At 40.8% G+C, this 22528-nt stretch overlaps 1 protein-coding gene across 3 annotated transcripts in view; it reads right to left on the bottom strand.

Annotated features, from left to right (window-relative positions):
• LOC114050142 (serologically defined colon cancer antigen 8 homolog) overlaps nucleotides 1-22528 on the bottom strand; it is a 268476-nt gene that overhangs the window by 3689 nt on the left and 242259 nt on the right. For all 3 annotated transcript variants that reach the window (XM_027871736.1, XM_027871735.1, XM_027871738.1), the window contains one exon: nucleotides 12144-12270. In XM_027871736.1, the coding sequence (XP_027727537.1) occupies nucleotides 12144-12270 (127 nt within the window). The remainder of the gene's footprint in view (nucleotides 1-12143; nucleotides 12271-22528) is intronic.

Below are 22528 nucleotides of genomic sequence, written 5' to 3'. Positions count from 1 at the left end.
TCACACTAAAGCCCCACAGATGTGAGTCTCTCAGCAGGAACAAATGGAATTGAAGTCTACCCTAGTCTTCCTGGTGGGGACAGGGAAGGGCCATCATTGCTTCTTTGGCAATTTTCTACTTTCTTTTTAATGTGGATCCTGTTTTATTTGGTATGATATGATTTGCATGGTAATAGTACTTATCTCCATATTTAAAGATTCACCCATTCTGAAGGACAACATAAAGATCCCTGTTCCCTTGTGCATGGTGGGTCTTTAGAAGAGAATAGCATTGGTCATGGCTCTCACTTTACTCCATGGACTCAGAGAAAGCTTATTTCCAGATATCTAGTTCTGTTCGTTGCACTATCACAATTATCACAAGCTAATTCTTGGTCTTCCTATCAGAGAGAAAGGTGGATGAAGTTTGGAGGGTAGATGTTAGGCATATCTGGAAATTTTCTGTCCTTTTCCTTTAAAGTACTGTTACTGAAGATGCTAAGAACAAAAAAAAAAATCTTTTTCTCTATGCCCTTGGCTGGATGCTACCACTTTTTAGAGTGAGGTTGCTATAGTAGCCAATCTCTATTCTCCTAATGCTGCAATGGTGGTAGATTCACCCTAGAAATAGACTGAGCATTCCACCATCTTTGCTAATGTTTAGTCTATGATAGTGAAATGTGTGTGTGTGTGTGTGTGCGCATGTGTGCATGCATGCGTGCGTATTTTCATCTATACTATGCTTGCCTGATCTCTATCCTCTGGTATAAAGAGGAGAGGTCAGGCACAACCTTCCATCTCCTGCTGCAAACGTGCCCTGAGGGAAAACAAGGAAAGTCGTAGGGGAGCAAAATGTCCATATCCTGCTGCACAACTTCAGTCTCCTACTGCATCATATCCTGTTTTCCAGACTTCAGAAGGAAAAGGAGAGGAGAGACAGGAGCTTTCCATTTGACCATGTGCCCTCCATTTTGTACTGCATGTCTCAGGCTCCTGCCTTATTTCCAGCCTTTCCTGGGAAAAGAAGATGAATATACACACACCTGGACATAGTCTGCACATCCCAGTGATTCTGAATGCTTGTTGGTTCTCATCTAAACTCCATTCTCCATCCCTGAAAGCCAGATTCTTTATTCCTATCCCCTTCTACCTTCTCACCCCAAAGTCCCACCCTTTCCACTGTGCCCTCTGGAATTCCTGGTTCATATTTAACAAACATCTTTCCATCTTAAATCTTTCCTCTTCTACTCTCCATCTTCTGGCAGTCACCAAGACCTGCCTTCCTGCTGATAACACAGACTCCCTGGCCACCCTTTCAAGTACTGGTTGCACTTTAACTCATTCTTCTTGGCTCACTGGCCAAGGCAGGACCAATTCCAGGGTCTATTCCTACCTCTGTCACTCAGCAACCTGTCCTCCTTTGTAATCCATACAGTCCACACCTTTGACCCAATCCAAATACTAGTGGAATTCCTGGTTCATATATAACAAACATGCCTCCATCTTAAATCTTTCCTCTTCTACTCTCCATCTTCTGGCAATCACCGAGACCTGCCTTCCTGCTGATAACTAGTAGCTGTTGTCTATAGAGCTCCAGGACATACCCCTCCGTTATTCAACTAGTTCAGTACCTGGTTCACAATCTTTCTTCCCCAATTCCTGCCCTCAAATTTGGGCACTTCCAACAAACATAACGATACTCCCTCTACCACCCTAACCACTTAGTTCCTCAGCCTACTCACTTTTCATGACCTATTCCACTCCACCCACAAAGTCATACATTTAATCTTACTATTATGCCAAAGTACACCACCTCCATGTTCAAGAATTCTGAAATCATCTTATTTGACCACAATCTATTGGTTTCCTATCTCTTCCTCTGCTTTCTCATAACAAACTGTAATTATTGTCTATACCATGCCTCCAATTCTTCGGTCCCTCAGTTCTCTTCCAGGCCATTACCCATGCACTTGCTACTCTCTCCTCTTTTTCCCATCTTGACCCCTTTGTGAGCCAGTTCAGTTCTACACTGTCCCCTTCTCTTGAGCCACTCTCCCCTTCACATTGCTGATTGTGCCCTGGGAAACCTCGGCCTTGGATCACTCCCATTGTTTACTCCCTTCATTCCTACACATGTGCTACTGAACAAAAGTGAAGAAAATCACAGACTTTTTAATGGGGCCACTGCAAATTCATCTTACACAATTTCAACTGGGTCCTCACTATTGGTAGGCAATCCTTTTCCCTTATTAACTCACTACCATGCTCCCTGCAGCAGCTTTTGCAAACTTTTCACTTCTATCCCTCCTGAAAAGTCCCATGGCTCCCATTCCCTGTCCCTCTCATTTGAGAATTTTGTCTCTTATTTTACAGGAAAGAAATGAAGCCATCCATGTAGAGCTTCTTTGCCCCTTTTCATCTCAAATCTCTCAGATGCTTTCTCCCACTGTCTTCCTTCACCTCTGTCTTACACAGAGGTGGCCATATCTCTTTACCTGCACAAGCAATCCCATTCCATTCCATCCCATCGCATCTAGTAAGATTCTCCCTGTGTCTCCCCTATTCTCTCACTTATCTTAAAAAATAAAAACTTCCTTTATTTTTATTTTCAGTTCTATATTCACTCCCTCCACCCCTCCAGTGTTCATTATATATATATAAAGTCATGCAAAACATTTCCACAGTAGCCATGTCACAGAGCAAGAAAAATAAAGTAATAAAACATATGCTTCAATCTGCATTCAGAGTTTATCAATTCTCACTTATCTTCAATCACTCCTTGCCTACTGGCTTTCTCTACTGCCTACAAATGTACCCATGTCTCTCTGCTACTCAAAAACCTCACTTGATCCTTCCATACCAAAATTACCTGTATCACCTGCTTTTTATGGCTAAACTCCTTGAAAAGGCAATCAGTGCCTCTGCATTCTCTCTTCTCCCTTTTTCAGCCCTTACAATATGACTTCTGATCCTATCATTCCACTGAAACTGCTCTCTTCAAAGTTACCAGTGATTTTTTTTTTTACTTTATTTTTCTTGAGGTTTTTTTTATCTGTTTTCTTTCACAACATGACTATTATGGATATGTTTTGCATGACTACACAAGTATAACCTATATCGAATTGCTTGCTTTCTCATTGGTGGGGGTGGGGTGGGGAGAGAGGAAGGGAGATAATTTGGAACTCAGTTTTAAAAACAAATGTTAGAAGTTGTTTTTACATGTAACTGAGAAAAAATAAAGTACTAAATAAATAAATAAATGAATAACCAAAAAACAAAGTTACCAGTGATCTCTTAGTTGCCAAATCAAATGGGCATTTCTCAGCCCTCACTCTTCATGACCTCTCTGCAACCTTGGACACTGTTGATCACCCTCTTGTCCTTGACACAGATTTTTGGAACACTGCTTTCTCTTGGTTCTCCTGTGTATCAGACTGCTCAGTCTCTTTGCTGGGTTCTTATCCAGGTCATGCCCACTCACCATGGGTATCCCACAAGGCTCTCTCCTTGGCCCTCTTATCTTCTCCCTCTATACTAATTCGCTTGGTAATCTCATCAGCTCCCATAGATTTATTTATTATCGTTATGCTGCTTATTCTCAAATCTACCTATCCTATCCATTAATTTTTCTGCTGACCTCCAGTGTTGCATCCCTAAGTGCCTTCCAGACAGCTCAAACTGGATGTCCAGTAGACGTCATAAACTCAACATGTCCAAAACTGAACTCATCATCTTTTCCCCTAAGCCCTTCCCATCTTCCAAACTATCCTAATACTATGCTGATACACCATCCTCCCAGTCCCCTGGGCTCAAAACCTGGGTGTTCTCAACTTACTCTCTCCCACCTTCCACATGCAACATCTCTCAAGCATGTTTCCTCCTCTCTTTTGATACTGCTACCACCCTGCTACAAGGTCCTCACCACTTCCCATCTCGACTATCACAATAGCCTGATGATTAGTCTGTCTGCCACAAACCTCTACTCATTCCATTCAGCTGCTAAAATGATTTTCTTAAAGAATAGGTCCATCCATGTCCCCCCTCCCACTGACTCAGTAAACTCCAGTGGCTCCCTATCACCTCCATAATCAAATACAGAATCTCTTGTTAGACTTATTCAGAACCCTTCATAACCAACCTCCTGCCCAACCTTTCCAATATCCTCACCCTCACCCCCAATATTCTTTGATCCCGTGATACCAGCCTCCTTGCTGTTCCACAAACAAGACATTCTCTCCTGGCATTTTCTCTGGTTGCCCCCTATGCCTAGAATGCTCTCTCCTCTCCTCATCTCCACCTCTTGGGTTCCCTGGCTTCCTTCAAGTCCTATCTAAAATCCTATTTTCTACAGGAAGCCTTTCTCAACCCTTTTTAAGTCCTTCAAGTCCTATCTAAAATCCTATTTTCTACAGGAAGCCTTCTCTCAGTTATTTCCTATTTATTCTGTATATAGCTTGCTTGTACAGGTTGTCTCCCCCATTAGACTGTGAGCTCCTTGAGGACAGGGACTGTCATTCACCTTTCCTTGTAACCTCAGCTTAGCATAGTGGCTAGCACATAGTAAGTGCTTAATAAATGCTTATTGGCTGACTAGACAGTCAATACAAGATTACAGGGGGGACTCCTGATTACCTCCATAGCTTATCACCTTCCTCCTCATGCTTTCAGCAAAGTGTTGAATTCAGGTCATCAGAGTTTAGCTCTCCTGACCTGTATCTGTTTTAATGCTAGAATCAGTAACAATATATTGGAAGTTTATCATTTTCCTTCATCCCCTTTCTGGTCATTTGTGGTCCTTGAAATGAATGTGAGCATGAACTTCCCTCCTGTTTTGTTTTCCATCTCATTACTAATTTTAGAAGCTTTGTAATCCCAATTGTGCTTTACAGGTAGTTTGTAAAGAGAACCCAGTGGGCCATGGTCAAAGTAGACCAAGGTGATCCTCTAAATCTTGGCTAAAATGTGTCCTTAAGAGTCTTGTGCTTCCCCATTTCAAAAACGTACAAATCTGGGTGCTTTCATGTAACTCCCTCACTCTTAGCTCAGGTTGCAGAGAATGTTACTGTGTTCTACTTCCTCCCCTGAGCCCGGGAGTAGAGGGCCTGAAAGAGCATCCTTGGAGTTTTGCTGCTGCAAGTTGTACCCAAAGGGCAACAGTTGACTGGGTAAGGTCACAGAGACTTCTACAACTGAACTTGGCTTTGCTTAGCAGACACTGACTATCACGTTACAGTATTCTGCTACGATGAAAGCTTCTGCTACAGTGTGGGGACAGTTGGAAAAAGGTCTCAGATATTCCATGTCTTCAAGACCTGGGATTTGGCTCATGCAGCTTTAGGTCCCAAGGAATTTCAAAACTGTAGCAGGCAGAAAAACAATCACCAAGGAACAAAAATATTTCCTTGCATATAAACAGAAATTGGTCTCTTTTTTTGCTCCCTATAATATAGCATCTTGACCTAGGACTTGGTGCTTTCAGTCACAGAATGTTAAAGCCAAAGAGAAATCATCTGGTGTAATCCTCTTGGTTTATATGCTGAGGGAAAGGAAGCCCAGGGAGCATGTATTGGAAGACAAGGGTCACACTTGTTGATGGATGTTCTGCTACCTTTCCCTCTCATGGTACACGCCAACACGAGAGGGCTCCTTCAGCAGCTGGCAGCATCCCGAGTCTGGAATCTCGCAGGCTTCCTCGAATCACAGAAGTCACAAGAACTTTCTCGGCACACGGGCAGGTGTCTGTGTTGTTATATGAACCACGTTTCCATGGTAAATAGATTTTCAGAGCTCCCGAGGGCTAGACAGTGTCTCTGACAGCAGAGAGTGGTGCCTCTGGCTGCCTCATGTTTGAAAGCGTTAAAAATAAAGGCAACGTTGACATTTGGGGTTGTAATGTGATGGAATTGCAGTCTTTTAAAGGCAAGAACCACTTATCTCGCTACATGTAATATTCAGTGTTTTGTTCACTTGTCTAATTGGATTAAAATATTTAGCTCCCTTAAAAATCTTGATTGTGAATTTATATCGCAAAATGTAATGTCTGACTTGGGAAGCAATAGATGGAACAAATGTATCTGAAGCAATATAAAATTCAATTTATTTTCCTTGCATGATGCTTGGTTTGAAATTACTCACTCTTGGGCAAAATGAACTGTCAAAGGCAGAGCAGGTTTGGCTTAAATGGAATCCTCTGTGCATTTGAATATTAATTAGGCAAAAAGCCCCAGTTTTAAAAAGTTGCTAAAATGTACAGTATTTGAGATATATGTGGCAACTTCTCAGCAGGTCAGAGGATCTTGAAATTTGAAATGCAGTGGAGTGGTCTTACTTCTGCCTTCAAAAGCACCCTGGCAGCAGGGAGTTAATGACATTTTAGCTGCATATGTTCAAGTTTATTTTAAAAAATATGCAACAGTCACTTTGGTTGACAGTGTCTTGTACACAGTTTTGAAAGAATCAGGGCAAACTTTAACAGAGTCAGTTTTTATTTGAAAAATATTTTCTGGGAATGTATCAGTGTTTATTTTTGAGACTGACAATTCGGGTGAAAATCAGGATAAAAACAAAAAAACAACAATTTGGTTGAAATCAAATTGTTTGTTTTCATCTATTTGGAATTCTTTCCAAAAAAAATCTTGATTCAGGAGGAGGCTTTTTTTTTTAGTTTATTCAGCGTATTTGCTGTTATATTCAAGCACCATCTGTCCTGCAGGTAGCTAACTTTGTGAAAGACTCTAAGGCAGCTGGGTGTAGAGTAGAGAGCTCTCAGAAGGCAGGCCAGCGTAGGCATGGTGTGGTGTAAGGACACTCAGATAGCATCACCTGAGTGTCCATCTTTGTAATGCTTGTGATTATTCATTCTGGTAAGGGCCTCATCAGCTGAGTTTCCTCATCCACAACTTCCTCATGGTAGCATCATCTAAATCCTATGACCTGTTTCAATTTTTAACATCCCCAATAATCCTCTCTCTTTTCTTCCACTGGTTAATTTTTGTATCATTCACTGATTGGTTTGGAAACATGAGACAATGTGGATCATTTAAAAAATAGCCACAGACTACCATTGGTGCTATCCATATATTTAATAAAGAAATGAAAAATTTAATTCTCAAGGCTACTAAAAAACCACATACTTAGGTGACTAACTACAGTTTCAGAATCCTTTCAACAATAACTTGCAAAAATGACTAAAACAGAAGAGACTTAAAGGGAATGACTTCCCAGAATTAACACTTTAGATGGGATCAAATATCCTGTCTGGGATGTTGGTTACCAGAAAATGCAAAAAGCAAAATAAGTGAAACCATATCCAAATTTAAAAAAAAAAAGCAAACTATACATTTAAGAAAATCCTATAAATATATAGATCACTTCTGTTCTTTTCCCTCTTCCAGATGTCAAACTCCCCATGAAAAGACTCTTAACTCCCCACCAGCTGGCTCCCTACTTCCTGGCCAGCTGTTAAAGCCTCCAGGCTTTGAGTCACAAACCCCTGACCCTGCTCCCAGCTATCAAGCCTTCCATATGACTCTTCTCTCCCTCAGCTGCCAAAGTCTTCCTGAGTCTCCAGGACCAACTACCTCAGTATAGAAATGCTGTCCATTCTAGAAAGACATTCCTTCCTTAAAAGGTCATAAAAGGCTGTGACAGTTCATATTTTGCTCAGAGAAAAAGGGGGTCAAAATACAGTGGTAGGAAACACAATTTGAGGCTTGTCTTAGTGTAAAGAGTGGAAATGGAGAAACTGGTTTGTATATTTTTTGGAATAATGTTTCTGGAGATTCATTATTGCTGCAGTAACTCCTACAAGAACCAATGCAGCCCTTTTTATGAGATTTCAAAGCTCAAGAGGTAAGATCTTGTGCTTAAGGGTTAGAGTCCAAAAGCTATTCCTATACTGAACAGCCCCATAGGATTGAACTCAGCTCTCACTAGGCTACTTAATTGTTCAATAATACCACTGGAGGGAAATATGGGAATTCTCATGGCCAAAAACGTTACTGATGTGGTTAAGTCTCTGAATGTCTCTCTTTGCTAGGCATCTTATAGTTCACATTTTGGAATTTAAACAGAAGTAATTTAAGATAATACAGCCTAGTTCCACCTTTTTAAACTGGGCAGGAAAAAAATTCTCCTCCTCTTCCTGAGCCCAAATTCTTTTCCCAATCATCCAATAAAGGCTGTGGATTCCGATAATACAAACCCTTAGCTATAGGGCCCATTGGCACGCAAAGCCTAAATCCATCCAAGTGACAGCACCTCTACTTCAGAGCAGAGACATGTGACACAAACACCTGGATTCTCGGGTATAGAGATAGACAGAGATTTGGTTCAATTATACTTTGCCTAAAGGATGCAGATTTTTACATAGCCAAAAGACATCTCAGTTTCTGGTTGAAAACTTGTCTGCTAATGAAATGACCAGGTGGACAGCGAGGATACTACCAATAAAATATAACACTTGGCAAAATGTTCCAAATCATTGTAGAAATATGGAAATATGGATGTAGCCTCTGGCTTTTTACTTTTTAATGTGTTGTGGTGGGGGGGGTATGTGTGTGGTGTGTGTGGTGTGTGTGTGTGTGTGTGTGTGTGTGTGTGTGTATTTTAATGGTCATATGCCTGCCAGTCCACATTGCTCTGAGGTAGGGTATGGAGAAAGACTAGAGTGTCTCATCTGTGACATCAAAGGTGCTATTTGCTAACATTTCAACTGAAATTTTAAATTGTAAATATTAGAAATAACTTGAGCTAAATAAAGGTAGATATAGTTTGGCATATATAATAGTTATATATAATTCATCTAACTATATCTAACCATGAAAATACATTATTACTGTTGTTGTATTGATATACAACTTTCAAATTTACACAGCATTTTCCTCACAGCTCTGTGAGGTGTTATTATTCCCAAATTACAGATGAGGAAATCGAGCCTCTGGTATTTGTACAGGGTCATGTCCCTACCATCAGAGGCAGAACATAAGTCTCCTTACTCCAAGGCCAGACTCTTTCTCCTATCTCCCTTTGAAATCATACTCTTGAAATCTTAATTCTGATGTTCACTAGCTACAAAGAGTGCAGAGCTTAGCTGTGCACCCAGTAAAAAATAAAGAAAAAGCCAGCTTTCCTGATAACAATGACTGTATCTTTCTTGTTCCAGGGCTGTCATCCTGCCGTCATGAAAAAAGGGATCTTAATATACCAGAGAGCAACATGGTGTGTGCTGTGCAGTCATATGCTTTATGTTAAATAGCTGTCTTAGTTGTTTTAAATGGTTCATTGGAAGTTTCACTAACATGAAGCCTTTCTGCACTCTAGAATTCAACGAGCTTGTTCAATTGTAAAAATTCATCACAAGAGGTTGAAGCGCATTGACATTCCCTAAGTCAAGTCTGATGCCGTCCCTGGGTGACAAACAGCCCTTCAGTTTATGGCTTCAGCTGAGAGCTTTCAAACCTGGATAGCTGCCTCTTCTTTGAACGAACACTCAAGTTTGCCTCAGAATGAAGCCAAAATTTCTCTCTCCCAAATTTCTTTTGTCATGTTCCTATTAAAATAACTCCAAATGTAATATTTGAGTCTGAAAGGTTCCTTTAGAGATGAGCCAGATGGGCTGGTCTCAGATAGCACGAGCTGGTCAATCAGTTCTGTTGCTTCAGGCAAGGGAAGAAAGCCCCGCGACAGTCCACTTGGCAATTAGGAAAAGAATTCTGAAAGCCTTAAGACAGGTCCCTAAAGCACCGATGATTTTAACATTAAAAACTGACAGTGCTCGAAGCAGGCAGTAAGGGACTTAGAAGGCAAATCACATATTGTAAGGATGGAGTGGAGAATGGTGCTGAGGCTGAAATTTGCCCCCATGGAGCCTCTCTCCTCCATTTCTCGGTAGGAATGGGCTTTCGGCTGCAGAGAAGCCAAGAGCCTTTAGGAACCCTATTCCTAGTCCAGGGATTACAACTGGCCAGGCCCACAAGGGTGGGTGCAACCTGGCGGCCTTCCATTCACCCTCTAGGGCCTAGCTACTGGGACCGAGTGAAACCTCCAAGCCCCCGGGCCTCATGGAGGTCACTGGGAAAGATGACTGGGTGGGCCCTTAGAAATGAGGATAACATTCTAGGGGCAAAGTACAGGAAAATGAGAGGGTATTGTCCCTATTCCTGTTGCCCAACAGTACCTATCCACCTTTTCTGTGCTGTTTCTCCCTCATTCTTTGTATCTGTCACCGGCTCCTCACCCCCAAAGGAATTTGGGCCAGTGAGGCCATGGAGGGGTGAGGAAGATAAACGTATATAGTTCACACTTACAGAGCATTTCCAGAGTTAGGAATACTTTCCCCACAACAACCCTCTTAGGGAGTATAACTAGTATTACCTCCTATGTAAAAGGGAGGAAAAAAAGATAGGGTTGACCTCCAGCTCTCAGGGAAGGTCCTCCTCTGAGGACCCATCAGCAGAGTGAGACAATGTGGATGGGCTGTGGTCCGCACTAGCCAAGGGAAAACCTCCACGAGTGAGACTGAAGGTCCATCGAAGTACAGAAGCAGAAACAGACTTGGAGAGGGCATGGGATGCCGGGATGGAGAGCTCAAGGGACAGAGCCAGAAGAGACCTCGGAGGTCACTGAGTATTAACTTTCCCATTTCACAGATGAGGAAACAGGTCCATTAAGGTAAGTGCCAGGTGTGAGGTTTGAAGCCAGGGAGTCTAGTCCAGTTCTGTCCACTGGGCCACTCTGCTTCTAATACCCTTCAACACTATTTTTTTGGGGGGGGGATGAGGTAATCAGGTTAAGTGACTTGCCCAGGGTTTCACAGCTAGTGAGTGTCTGAGGCTAGATTTAAACTCGAGTCCTCCTGACTCCAGGCCCAGTGCTCTCCACTGTACCACCTAGCTGCCCCTCAACACTGACTCTTAACTTCTGCTCATAGAAACCTAAGGCCCAGGACTGGACCCTTCCCATATCCTTCGGGAAAGAGGCAGCGCATAGGGTAGTAGAGCGCTGGATTTGAAGTTAAATGACCTATGTTTGAGGCTCAGCTCTTCCTCGTGCTCGGTAACCTGGGGCAAGATGCCCAACCTTGTCCGAGGACACAAGCCCCTGACGCTGGGCCCAACTACCAGGCCTTTTCGTAGGGCTCCCCTCTACAGGACTGGACTCCCCTCCTCTGGTACCCCAACAACTTAGCCTACACAGCCAACCTCACCTCGCCCCAGGATCAAGAGCCCTAGGATAGAGACTGTTGATTTCAGTGAGATTCTGTCCCCCTTAAAATCACATTGGTCTCTTCCTCTCAACTCAGGAAGCACCTAGTCATCATCATTTTTATAGAGCCTAAAAGTTTTACAAAGCGCCTTTCCCAAAACAAACCTGTAAGGTTGATAATGCAAGCATTATTGTTGCCATTTTAGTGATGATGAAACTGAAAACTCACGGAAGTTAAATGACTTTGGCAGACATTGGAATGCAGGTCTTCTGTCTATTAAGATCCCTGCTCTTTCCATTCTAATTTAAAGCTTAATGATACTACCTGATAACTGTTTCCTATTGTTTCAGTGGGATAAAGGAAGGAGAATTGGACTTAATCAGGAAAACTGGGTTCAGATCTCAGCTCTGACACTAATTGTGTGACCCTTGGCAGATTACTTCTCTTGGCCTCAGTTTCTTAATCTGTAAAATGGGGGTAACATCCTCACTACTTACCTCAAAGGAAAGTGTTTTGTAAACCTCAAAGTGCTGTGTATATATGAGTTATTCATTTTAACTTCAATGGTTTGAATTCTAATTAGACTGTAAGCTCCTGGAGGGTAAGAGACTATTATTGTCATACATTCCATATATTTCCTGCTGTGCCTACTACAGTGCTGGGCACATGGTGGCACTCAAGGCTTCCTGAATGCTTTGGTCTGTGAGGACTGGCTTGATTTCTAAGGCAGTTGGGATGGCAGGAACAGATAAGGGGAGGGGAAAGCAGAGAGAATTGGACTGAGGAGAGGAGGGAAGAGAGAAGGGAAAAAGAACCAGGCAACCAAGGAGGAGAAGCGAGAGGGAGCAGGAGGAGAGCCCACTGGCTGCTCAACGTCGTCAGCCTCTTCCTTGGTGATCTCACACTGGAGGCTCCCCTCTGCTCATTACCTAGGGCACCTGGGCTTTGGAGTGCGTACCTGGGACTTGAGACTCTGCACCTCTTCCGTTAGGTTCTGCCGCTCCCTGAAAAGCTCGTTCTGCCTCTTGAGGAGCAGCACCAGCTGCTGGGCAGTGGCCTGGCAGTGCCTATCGAGCTGGTTTAACCTGGAGAAGAAGATGCCGTGGAATCAGAGATGGCTTCCCAGCATGTGGCGCTGAACTGCCTAACTGGGGCTGGGACGGATGCTGAGGGATCCCAAGACTGTTATGTGCAAACCCTCAGTTCAGGCCCAGAATTGGAATAACTAGACCGCAGAGAATATTTAGCATTACAGATTATAGATCTGGAAAGGGGCTGAGAGACCATCTAAGTCCAAGGGCTTCCCCCTAATTGTCAGAGCTTCTCCCTCTTCAAGTGATCTTGTCTTTAGTTAACCAGGTAAACATTAAATGATCTCAGAAGAGTGTCAGATCCTCGAGGACCTGGACTTTTTGTTTTGTCTTTGTATCACCAGCACCTAGCACGATGCCTTACACACAATAGGAGCTCATTATTAAATGTTTATTGGATACAGACTCTCAGGACCTCAGATGTAATCTGGTCCAATTCATAGCAGAACATTATTCAACACTACAATATATCTGACAGTTTTCATTCAGCCTCTGCTTGGAGACCTTTCTTTAGTCAGAGAGAGGCCTCTAAAGCAGAGCTTCTTACTCTTTTTTATCTATAAATTGTTCTGGCAGTCTGATGAAGCCTTTGGACCATTTCTATTATCACTATCTTCTCAAAATAATGTAATTGCCTAAGATAAAATACTTAGCTACAAGGGAAATCAATGATCTAAAATACAGTTATCAAAAATGATTGTTAAAAGTTCACAGACGGGTAGCTAGGTGGCGCAGTGGATAGAGCACTGGCCCTGGAGTCAGGAGGACCTGAGTTCAAATATGACCTCAGACACATAACACTCACTAGCTTTGTGACTCTGGGCAAGTCACTTAACCCCAACTGCCTCACCAAAAAAAAAAAAAAAAGTTCACAGAGACCCTGAAACTTATCATCAAACTTGACTTAGGTTAAGAACTGCTGCTCTAGAGGAAAACCACTTTTGGAAAATTATAATCATTACAGAGTTGATAAGGTATTGATTGGACTTGGAGTCAGAAATACCTGGATTCAGATCCTGACTCAAACACCTCCTAGTTGCTCTCTGTGCTTCAGTTTCTTTATCTGCAAATGAAGAGCAGTAAACCTGATGACTTCTGAGGGCCCTTCTGCCTCTAAATCGACAATCCTTTGATCTCAAGCTTTAATTTGCTTCTTTGCAGCACCTACCCGCTGCTCCTGATTATGGCCTCTTGCTCCAACTTGAACAAGTTCACTACCTTTCCCACGTGACAAATGTCCTTGAACCAAATTATCTTCCCTTCCCACACACACGACGAGTCTTCTCTTTACCAGGCCAGTCACCCCAAGTTCTTTCAACTGATTGTCATTTGGGATGATCACCATTTTTCTGACACTCATATAGGACTGAACACCGTATCCCAGGTAGAGTCTGACTGGAGTAGGGGATTATCACCTGCTTATTACCTGGATGGTGCGCCTCTCCTAAGAGGCGGTCTCCTAATATAAGCAGCCCATGGTCGCATTAGCATTTTGAACAATATTGCACTATTAATTAACTCAAATGGAGAACCACTGATTTAGCCCACATATTCTACTAGAGAACTCCTATCAAGGTGACATCAAACCATTAAGGACTGACTACCTTTGGGGTCTGGCAGCTCAGCCAATTCTGAACCCACATATCTATACTACTACCCATCCCAGTGGTTCTGAAAGTGTGATCTGGGGATTCCTGAGAACTTTTCAGGGGGCCCCATGATATCAAAACCTTTTTCATAATAATAACATTAGAGTGTTTTAATTTCTAATATGGTAAGTTTTGAGAGATGCAACCCACATAAAAGTTCTCTGGTGGGGGGGTAGGGTGGGAATGCTCAATTTTTAAGAGCGTAAAGGGGTCTTGAGACCAAAAAGTTTGAGAACCACTGATTTAGCCCACACCTCTCCATCTTTTCCACAAGAATAGTGTGACATACTTTACCCAATGCTTTGCAAAAATCTGGATAAATGATATCTATAGTATTCTCCTAATCTACCAGGTTAGTAACCCTAACAACAACAGCAACAACAACAAAATAAATGAACTGTTGAATCTCATTTTACTGTGTAGAAACTGAGGCAATCTAATCCACACATGGAAAAAAGACTTCCATTTACAACAGCTCCAACAAAGAGTCATCGAGCCTTAGATTGTGGACATCCCGTAACAAGGAACTTCCTACCTCTCAGGGTGAACTGGGATGTCTTGACAGCTCCAGTAGTTAGTAAGCTTTCTCCCTTGCATCAAGGTAAAATCTGCCTCTCTGCATTATCATGTATGTGTGATAGAAACCCCTGATACTGAACAGATGATGAGCTAATATTCTCTTAACAGGCTATCAGCCAGCAGTACAGAATCACCCTCAGGTACATGTGGTTCTTAGAGAAGACATCAATCAGCCTGACATTTGCCTCTCTTCACAAGGCTCCCAAAATCTGAGGTTGAACTGGGGCCATTCATAATGAAGTAGCAATTAGAAAATTCAAAGTTGAAGGAAAAAAACATTAAATTCTAAAAGAAAAAAAAGTGAAGATAGAAAAACTACTTTTATTCTTGAATTTACCTGCTAGAGGAAGATGCAAATCACATGCTGGTAAGGATGCAGGGAGAGAGAAGATGCAAACTGTGAACTAAATGTTTTCCATTATTAATCACTTAGTCAATCATGAACTCCAGGACTGATGACCAGATGTCTTCAAAGATTTGTTGTTATTTGTCATTCCTGCTGCTTGGGTATTCTACTTTCCAGACTTGCTCATTCAGTCAAACTCTTATCCTCATTTATGCATTGACTGCTTCCTCCTGCTAACTGGACACTTGTCTCACCCTTCTCTTTTATACTGGACCAGAGATGTAGCATTTAGATAACATTAGAGAGCATTAGCATTTACTTTTCAAACTCCAATGGACAGATCTCAAAGCACTGTCAAGAAAGGTAACCTTTATTTTGTATTTTAAAGAAAGTCCACTTTTTGTAGCACATTAAAATGCATTTTAAAATGTGGTGAACCTCATTACTACGGAAACTCAGGTTTAGAGATTTAAAAGTAGAGCAGAATGGGGTGGCTCCGTGCCCCAGAGCACAAACTACAAGTCCTGGTCTCAGTAAGTCTTCCTTAAAGGTATATTTAAAAAAGAAAATTTTTTATTTTTTTCTCCAGTTATATGTAAAAACAATTTTTAACATTAGTTATTTTTTGAGTTCCCAATTCTATCCCTCCCTCCCTTCCATTCCCCTCCTTGAGACTCTAAGCAATCTGATATAGGTTATACATGTGTAATCATGTAATACATTTCCATATTAGTCATTTTGTAGAAGAAACTTGAACAAAAAAAGAAAGTGAAAAAACAGTATGCTTTGGTCTGTATTCAGATGCCATCAGTTCTTTCTCTGGAAGTGGATAGCATTTTTCATCATGAGTCCTTTGGGACTGTCTTAGATCACTGTATTGCTGAGAATAGCTAAGTCATTCACAGTTGTTTGTCATACAATATTGCTATGACTGTATAACGATGTTCTCCTCGAGTCACTCTGTATCAGTTCATGTAAGTCTTTCCAGGTTTTTCTGAAATCATCCTGCTTGTCACTTCTTATGGCACAATAACATTCCATCACAATCATATACCACAACTTGTTCAGCCATTCCCCAATTGATGGGCATCCCCTCTATTTCCAATTCTTAGCCATTACAAAAAGAGCTGCTATAAATATTTTTTCTACAAATATGTCATTTTCCCTTTTTGTGCTCTCCTTGTGATATAGACCTAGTAGTGGTATTGCTGGATCAAAGGGTATGTAGTTTTATAGCCCTTTGGGCATAGTTGAAGATGTATTTTTAACAACTCAGTTTACTCACTTGTAAAATGGGGATGATAATACTTATACTACCTGCCTCTACCAGTCTTGTGAAAAAAGGGATTCAAGTTCTTTGTGAGTTGTTACTCTGAACTGGCCAGCACCAGTATATATTCCATAAGGCTCTGTCAGTCTGTCCTAAGCCAGAATAGAGGTTCCTGACAGTTCTCTACCTTGACCCTGGCCACGTTCAGAATGCCTAAACTGAGAGAGCTGGGCAGCAGAAGCATGCTTTAGTATTTCAGGGACGTGAAAATGGTTTAAATTAGAATCAGAGTAGGTCAAGATTAAATGACCTAGGTTCAGAGTTGCATTTTACAGATGAGGAAACTCAGGCCAAGAGAGAAGTTCCTTGCCCGAGATAAATAGCCTGTTAATGACATCCAGTTATATAGATTTCGGTCTTTTCACAGTCTTGTGATTATAATGCCCTAAATTAAAATTTGATCATATTTTCCTGGATCTGCTTTTCTGTTTATAGAAGAAAAAAACAGTGACCTTCTAGGAAGGCTGTGGGTATTCATTTGCCTTTTGGGAAGCACAGACTAAATAGAACACAAACTTGCTTCTGTTAGCCTGATTCTTTCACCTCCAAACAGTATCCTGGAAACTACCTCATGGGGGTGGCAGTGGGGAGAGTTATGGAAAGGAGAGCATTCCCCGAGGCCACATACCTGCAGTCTCCAAGGGAGCCAGATTAAAAAGGTATCTGAACCTCCCTAGTATGAAAACTCCAGTTTTGGACTCTGGTCTCCCTATCTATAAAACCTAGACACTGAACTGAGCTCCCTCTGCTTAGTTAATTTCTCATCAGGTCAGCCTGCACTTTGATTTTAGGCACTGAATCTGTATATGAATCCTGCTGTAAGTTGATCAAACACTGTAACTGCTGTGTCACTCACTACTTCACCCTCATCCCATATCCTCTACCCCCTCATGCAACTCTGCCTCAGTGGGTCTTCTCCTAGGACTTTAGGGGTAAAAGGACTAAGGTCATTTGCAGAATCCATGGGTAAAAAGAATGTGTGTATATACATATATATGAATATGTACCCCAAACCAGTTTTTCCCAAGTTTCCTAATATATTTTACCTAACCAAAGATAAGATAGGCTAAATCTTTATTGTGGTTCTCTAGGATTCCATTGCTCTCAATTCACTCTGGCCCAAACTAAGAATGCCCTTCTCATCCTGTGTTGAGTTTCTCCCTAGTTTTCTGGCTTGGAATCAATCTGCTTTTCCCTTGTAGAATCATTATGGAAGTCAAAGGCTAAGAGAATAATAGGATTTAAACCTAGAGATGACCTTAGAAATAATCTATTTCAATTCCCTCATTTTACAGATAAGAAATGTGAGACCAATAGTCATCAAAACCATTTGGTATTAGTTAAAAAAAAAAAAGAGTGGATCAACAGGCTAAACAAGACAAGGCAGAATCAAAAACAATGGGACTCAATAACCCAGTGTTCAATTGATCAAAAATGACAAATTACAAGATGGCAGAGTAAAAGCAGTGACTTGCTTGAGCTCTCCCCCAAACCCCTCGAAATACCTGTAAAAATGGCTTTAAACAAATTCTAGAGCAGCAGAACCCACAAAAAGACAGAGTGAAACAAATTTCCAGCCCAAGACGACCTGGATGTTTGATTGGAAAGGTCTTTTGAGCCAGGCTGCAAGAGGAACACAGTTTAGTGTGGGCAGCACCAGCAAAGACCAGGCCTCAGTGAACTGGAAGCAGTCCTTAGGGGATTGAATCAAGGGGAGCTGTGGTGGTTTCCAGACTTCTCAACCCACAAACACCAAAGGTGTTTAGAAGGTCAGCATGAAAGGTCTGTTGGACTGGGCAACAGAGGAGCTTGGCCCCACCCCAGTCCTGGCACAGCCCCAGGATGGTGACTGCTTCTGGAGCTCTTTGCCTACAAACAGAGGGGGAACCTAGTGGCTGATCAAAGGGGGATTACAGGGATCTCTTTGCTGGTGGTGAGGAAAGATTCTCTTGCTTTACCCATGCTTGGATCTGGGCCACAGTTCTGGGTGGTGGTCCTGGGGCAAGGAGGAGTGCTGGCATGCTGGAGCTTATAGTGGCAGTGGAGAGGAAATTCTCCTCACAGTTCCAAAGCAGAAAAGTGTGCTTCCGGTAACTCACAGACCAGAGCACAGGCCAGGAAAGGAGTAAACACCTCGCCCTTGATCATACCACTTTGGAAAAACTGAAAATTTACAGGTCCCTAGAAGTATTTCTGAAAACAGCTGCACAAAACCCCCAAAGCTTGGGACAGTACATTCTCCACACTAGAAGCAGACCCCTACCTTAACAAAGATTTATAACTCAAGTAATTGGCTGGGATCATGAGCAAACTGCACAAAAAAGTCAGACCATAGAATCTTTCTTCGGTGACAAAGAAGATCAAAACATACAACCAGAAGAAGACAACAGTGTCAAAGCTCCTACTTTTAAAGCCTCCAAGAAAAATATGAATTGGTCCCAGGCCATGGAAAAGCTCAAAAAGGATTTTGAAAAGCAGGCAAGGGAAGTAGAGGAAAAACTAAGAGTGATGCAAGAAAATCATGAAAAACAAGTCAACAGCTTGCTAAACGAGACCCAAAAAAATACTGAAGAAAAAATAACACCTTAAAAATAGCCTAACCCAAATGGCAAAAGAGGTCCAAAAAGCCAATGAGGAGAAGAATACCTTAAAAAGCAGATTTGACCAAATGGAAAAGGAAGTCTAAAAGCTCACTGAAGAAAATACTTCCTTAAAAATTAGAATGGGCGAAGCAATTGACTTTATGAGAAATCAAGACATTGTAAAGCAAAACTGAAAGAATGAAAAAATGGAAAACAATGTGAAATATCTCATTGGAAAAACAACTGACCTGGAAAATAGATCCAGAAGAGATAATTTAAAAATTATTGGACTATCTGAAAGCCATGATAAAAAAAAAAAGAGCCTAGACATCATCTTTCAAGAAATTATCAAGGAAAACTGCCCTGATATTCTAGAACCAGAGGGAAAAATAGAAATTGAAGGAATCCACCAATCACCCCCTGAAAGAGATTCCCAAAGGAAAACCCCTAGGAATATTGTAGTCAAATTCCAGAGTTCCCAGGTGAAGGAGAAAATATTGCAAGCAACCAGAAAGAAACAATTCAAATATTGTGGAAACACAATCAGGATAACACAAGATTTAGCAGTTTCTACATTAAGGGACCAGAGGGTATGGAATATAATATTCCGGAGGACAAAGGAGATAGGATTACAACCAAGAATCACCTACCCAGCAAAACTGAGTATAAACCTTCAGGGGAAAAAATGGTCATTCAGTGAAATAGGGGACTTTCAAGTATTCTTGATGAAAAGACCAGAGCTGTAGAAAATTTGACTTTCAAATACAAGACTCAAGAGAAACATGAAAGAGAACTCATAAGGGACTTATTAAGGTTGAACTGTTTACATTCCTGCATGGAAAGATGATATTTGTAACTCATGAGACCTTTGTCAGTATTAGGGTAGTTGGAGGGAAAAATTATATGGATAGATAGACAGATAGATAGCTAGATAGAGAGCACAGGGTGAGTTGAAGTTGAAGGAGTGATGTCTGGAGAATAAAATTAAGGGGTGAGAGAGGATTATACTGGGAGAAGGAGAAAGGGAGAGGTAGAATGGGGTAAATTATCTCACATAAAACAGACAAGAAAAAGGCTTTTACAGTGGAGGGGAAACCGGGGAAGGTGAAAGGGAATGAGTGAATCTTATTCTCATTGGATTTGGCTTAAGGTGGGAATAACATACACACTCAATTGGGTATGGAAATCTATCTTACCCTACAGGAAAACAGGGAGGAAGGGGATAAGAGAGCAGGAAGATGACAGAGGGGAGGGTAGATCAGGGGAGGGGGTAATCAGAAGCAAACACTTCTGAGGAGGGACAGGGTCAAAAGAGAGAATAGAATAAATGGAGGACAGGATAGGATGAAGGGAAATATAGTTAGTTTTTCACAACATGACTACTATGGAAATGTTTTGTGTGGCTACACATGTATAACCTGTGTCGAGTTGCTTGCCTTATCAATGAGGATGGGTGAGGAGGGAGGAAGGGAGAAAATTTGGAACCCAAAGTTTTAAAAACAAATGTTAAAAAAATTGTTTTCACATGCAACTGGGAAATAAGATATATAGGCAATGGGGTATAGAAATCCATCTTGCCCTGCAGGAAAATAGAAGGGGAAGGGGATAAGAGAAAGAGCAGGAGACGGAAGGGAGGGCAGATTAGGGGAAGGGGTATTCAGAATGCAACTCCATCTTGGGGTAGGGGGAGGAATGAGATGGGAAGAAAATTTGGAACTCAAAATCTTGTGGAAGTGAATGTTGAAAACTAAAAAATAATTAATTAATTAATTAATTAATTAATTGAAATTTGAGACACAAAAGAAAAGAAAAGAAAGTCACCCAAAATTATTCCATAACATTCAGAGTTCTAAGGACCTTCTCAACCCAGACTCATTTTGTTCTAAGGATGCACCCTGTTATGATCTTAAAGGTTTATTTTTCTCAATCTTTTCTTTATTTGGATATCATTACATTGCACATGTGCTTTGCCAATATAACGTCTCTGAAGTATCAGTGTTGTCCAATTTAAATACTCTATACAGGACTCATTATTTTGCTAAGAAGTTTTAATATTGATTATCATTAATAGTAATAAAAATAGCAATCTTTCCCATAGAAGGAATTGCATGGAATTGAATTTAAGTGGGCAGGTTTTATGTTTATAGAAGGATTATTCTGACTAGCCAAAAAAATAGACAGCATTTTCACCATATCTTTTTGCCACATGGTTTAGGATTTCTGTGAAAGTATCACCACTGGCCTAATAGAAAATAAATTAGAAAAAATATTTTAAAAAATACATATTACTTAAGTAGGAATATTTTCTGTTTGATTAAGAAATTGCTGTTAAAACCAGAAAAAATTCTGACAGAAATTAGGCTTAAACAAAAAATCATTTGCCACATTCCACAATAAATTCAAAATGAATGTGACTTTTATATAAAGATCATAACATAACATAAAAAATGGGAAAAGAAGATCATATATAAATCTTCTAAATATACCTTTTAAATATATTTTTAATATATATTTATATTTAATATATTTAATATATATTTATATTTAATATATATTTAAATATATACCTTTTAAAGCCATGGGTAGGAGATATACTCTTAACCAAATAAGAGACAGAATTGATTACAAAAGATAAAATCATTAAGTTTGATTATATGAAATTGAAAAGCTGCTGCACAAACAAAATTAACATATTTGGAATAAGAAGAAAAGTAGTCAGATGGGAAAAAAATCTTTGTACCAAATTTCTCAGATAAGAGTTTGGTATCCAAGACATATAGACAACTAACAAGTATGTGGGCATATGAAAATGCTATTATTCCCCAATAGATAAAAGGATAAAGGAAATTTTTAAAAAAACAGTTCTTAAAAGTTCCCACATACTCCAAAATATTTATGGTAGCACTTTTGTGGTAACAAAGAATTGAAAACAAAGTAGACACCCATTGACTGGGGAATGGCTAAACCAATTGTGGTACGTGAACATAATGGAGTGTTACCTTGCTGTAAGAAATGAATATGATCAACACAGAAAGGATGGAAAGATTTACATGATCCGATGCAGAGTAAAGTGAGTAGAGCCATAAAAATAATATGCACAATGACTACAACAATGTAAATGGAAAGAACCACAAAACAAACAAACAATTGTAAAACTACAGAGAACAAGCATAGCCCCAAAGAAGAGAAAGAAAAGACATCTCCGCCCTATTCCTTCGTAGGGATGGAAGGTACACAGGTATTATACATAATATATGTTTTCAGATTTGATTTTGCTGCTATTATCTCTTCTTTTTTGTTATCTGGAGTGGCTCTCTGGGAGGGGGAGGAGAAAGATACTATGAGAAATATGATGATAAAAGATAATCAATAAAAATGTATTTAGAAAAACGAACAGACCCAGGAAGAAGCAACCTTTCCAGCAGCTGAGCCAGGATTGAAACTCAACCTTCCTATTCCAAATCCAATGCTCTTTTCATCACATCACACTACATCCTATCTCATTTCATGCTGGAGGCATGAACAATTTTCAATAGAAGCCCTATCCATGCTTCTTCTGGAGGCTTCATTACACTGCAAAGGCTAAAAGCACAGCAGCTCAGAGACACTCACTGTCCTTCAGAGTAGTGTGATATGGTGGGGGAGGGGACACTAGGTTTACAGTCAGAAAACCTGGGGTCCAACCCTCACTCTGCTACTTACTACTGTTAGATGACTGAGCAAAAATTAGTAAGTTTAACAGAGATAAATGTAAAGTGACAGATCT

The sequence above is a fragment of the Vombatus ursinus genome, unplaced genomic scaffold (genome assembly GCF_900497805.2).
Source record: "Vombatus ursinus unplaced genomic scaffold, bare-nosed wombat genome assembly UNPS02014798.1, whole genome shotgun sequence".
Taxonomy (NCBI): domain Eukaryota; kingdom Metazoa; phylum Chordata; class Mammalia; order Diprotodontia; family Vombatidae; genus Vombatus; species Vombatus ursinus.
Note: the sequence above shows the minus strand (reverse complement) of the source record. Positions and strands in the feature narration are given on the sequence as shown.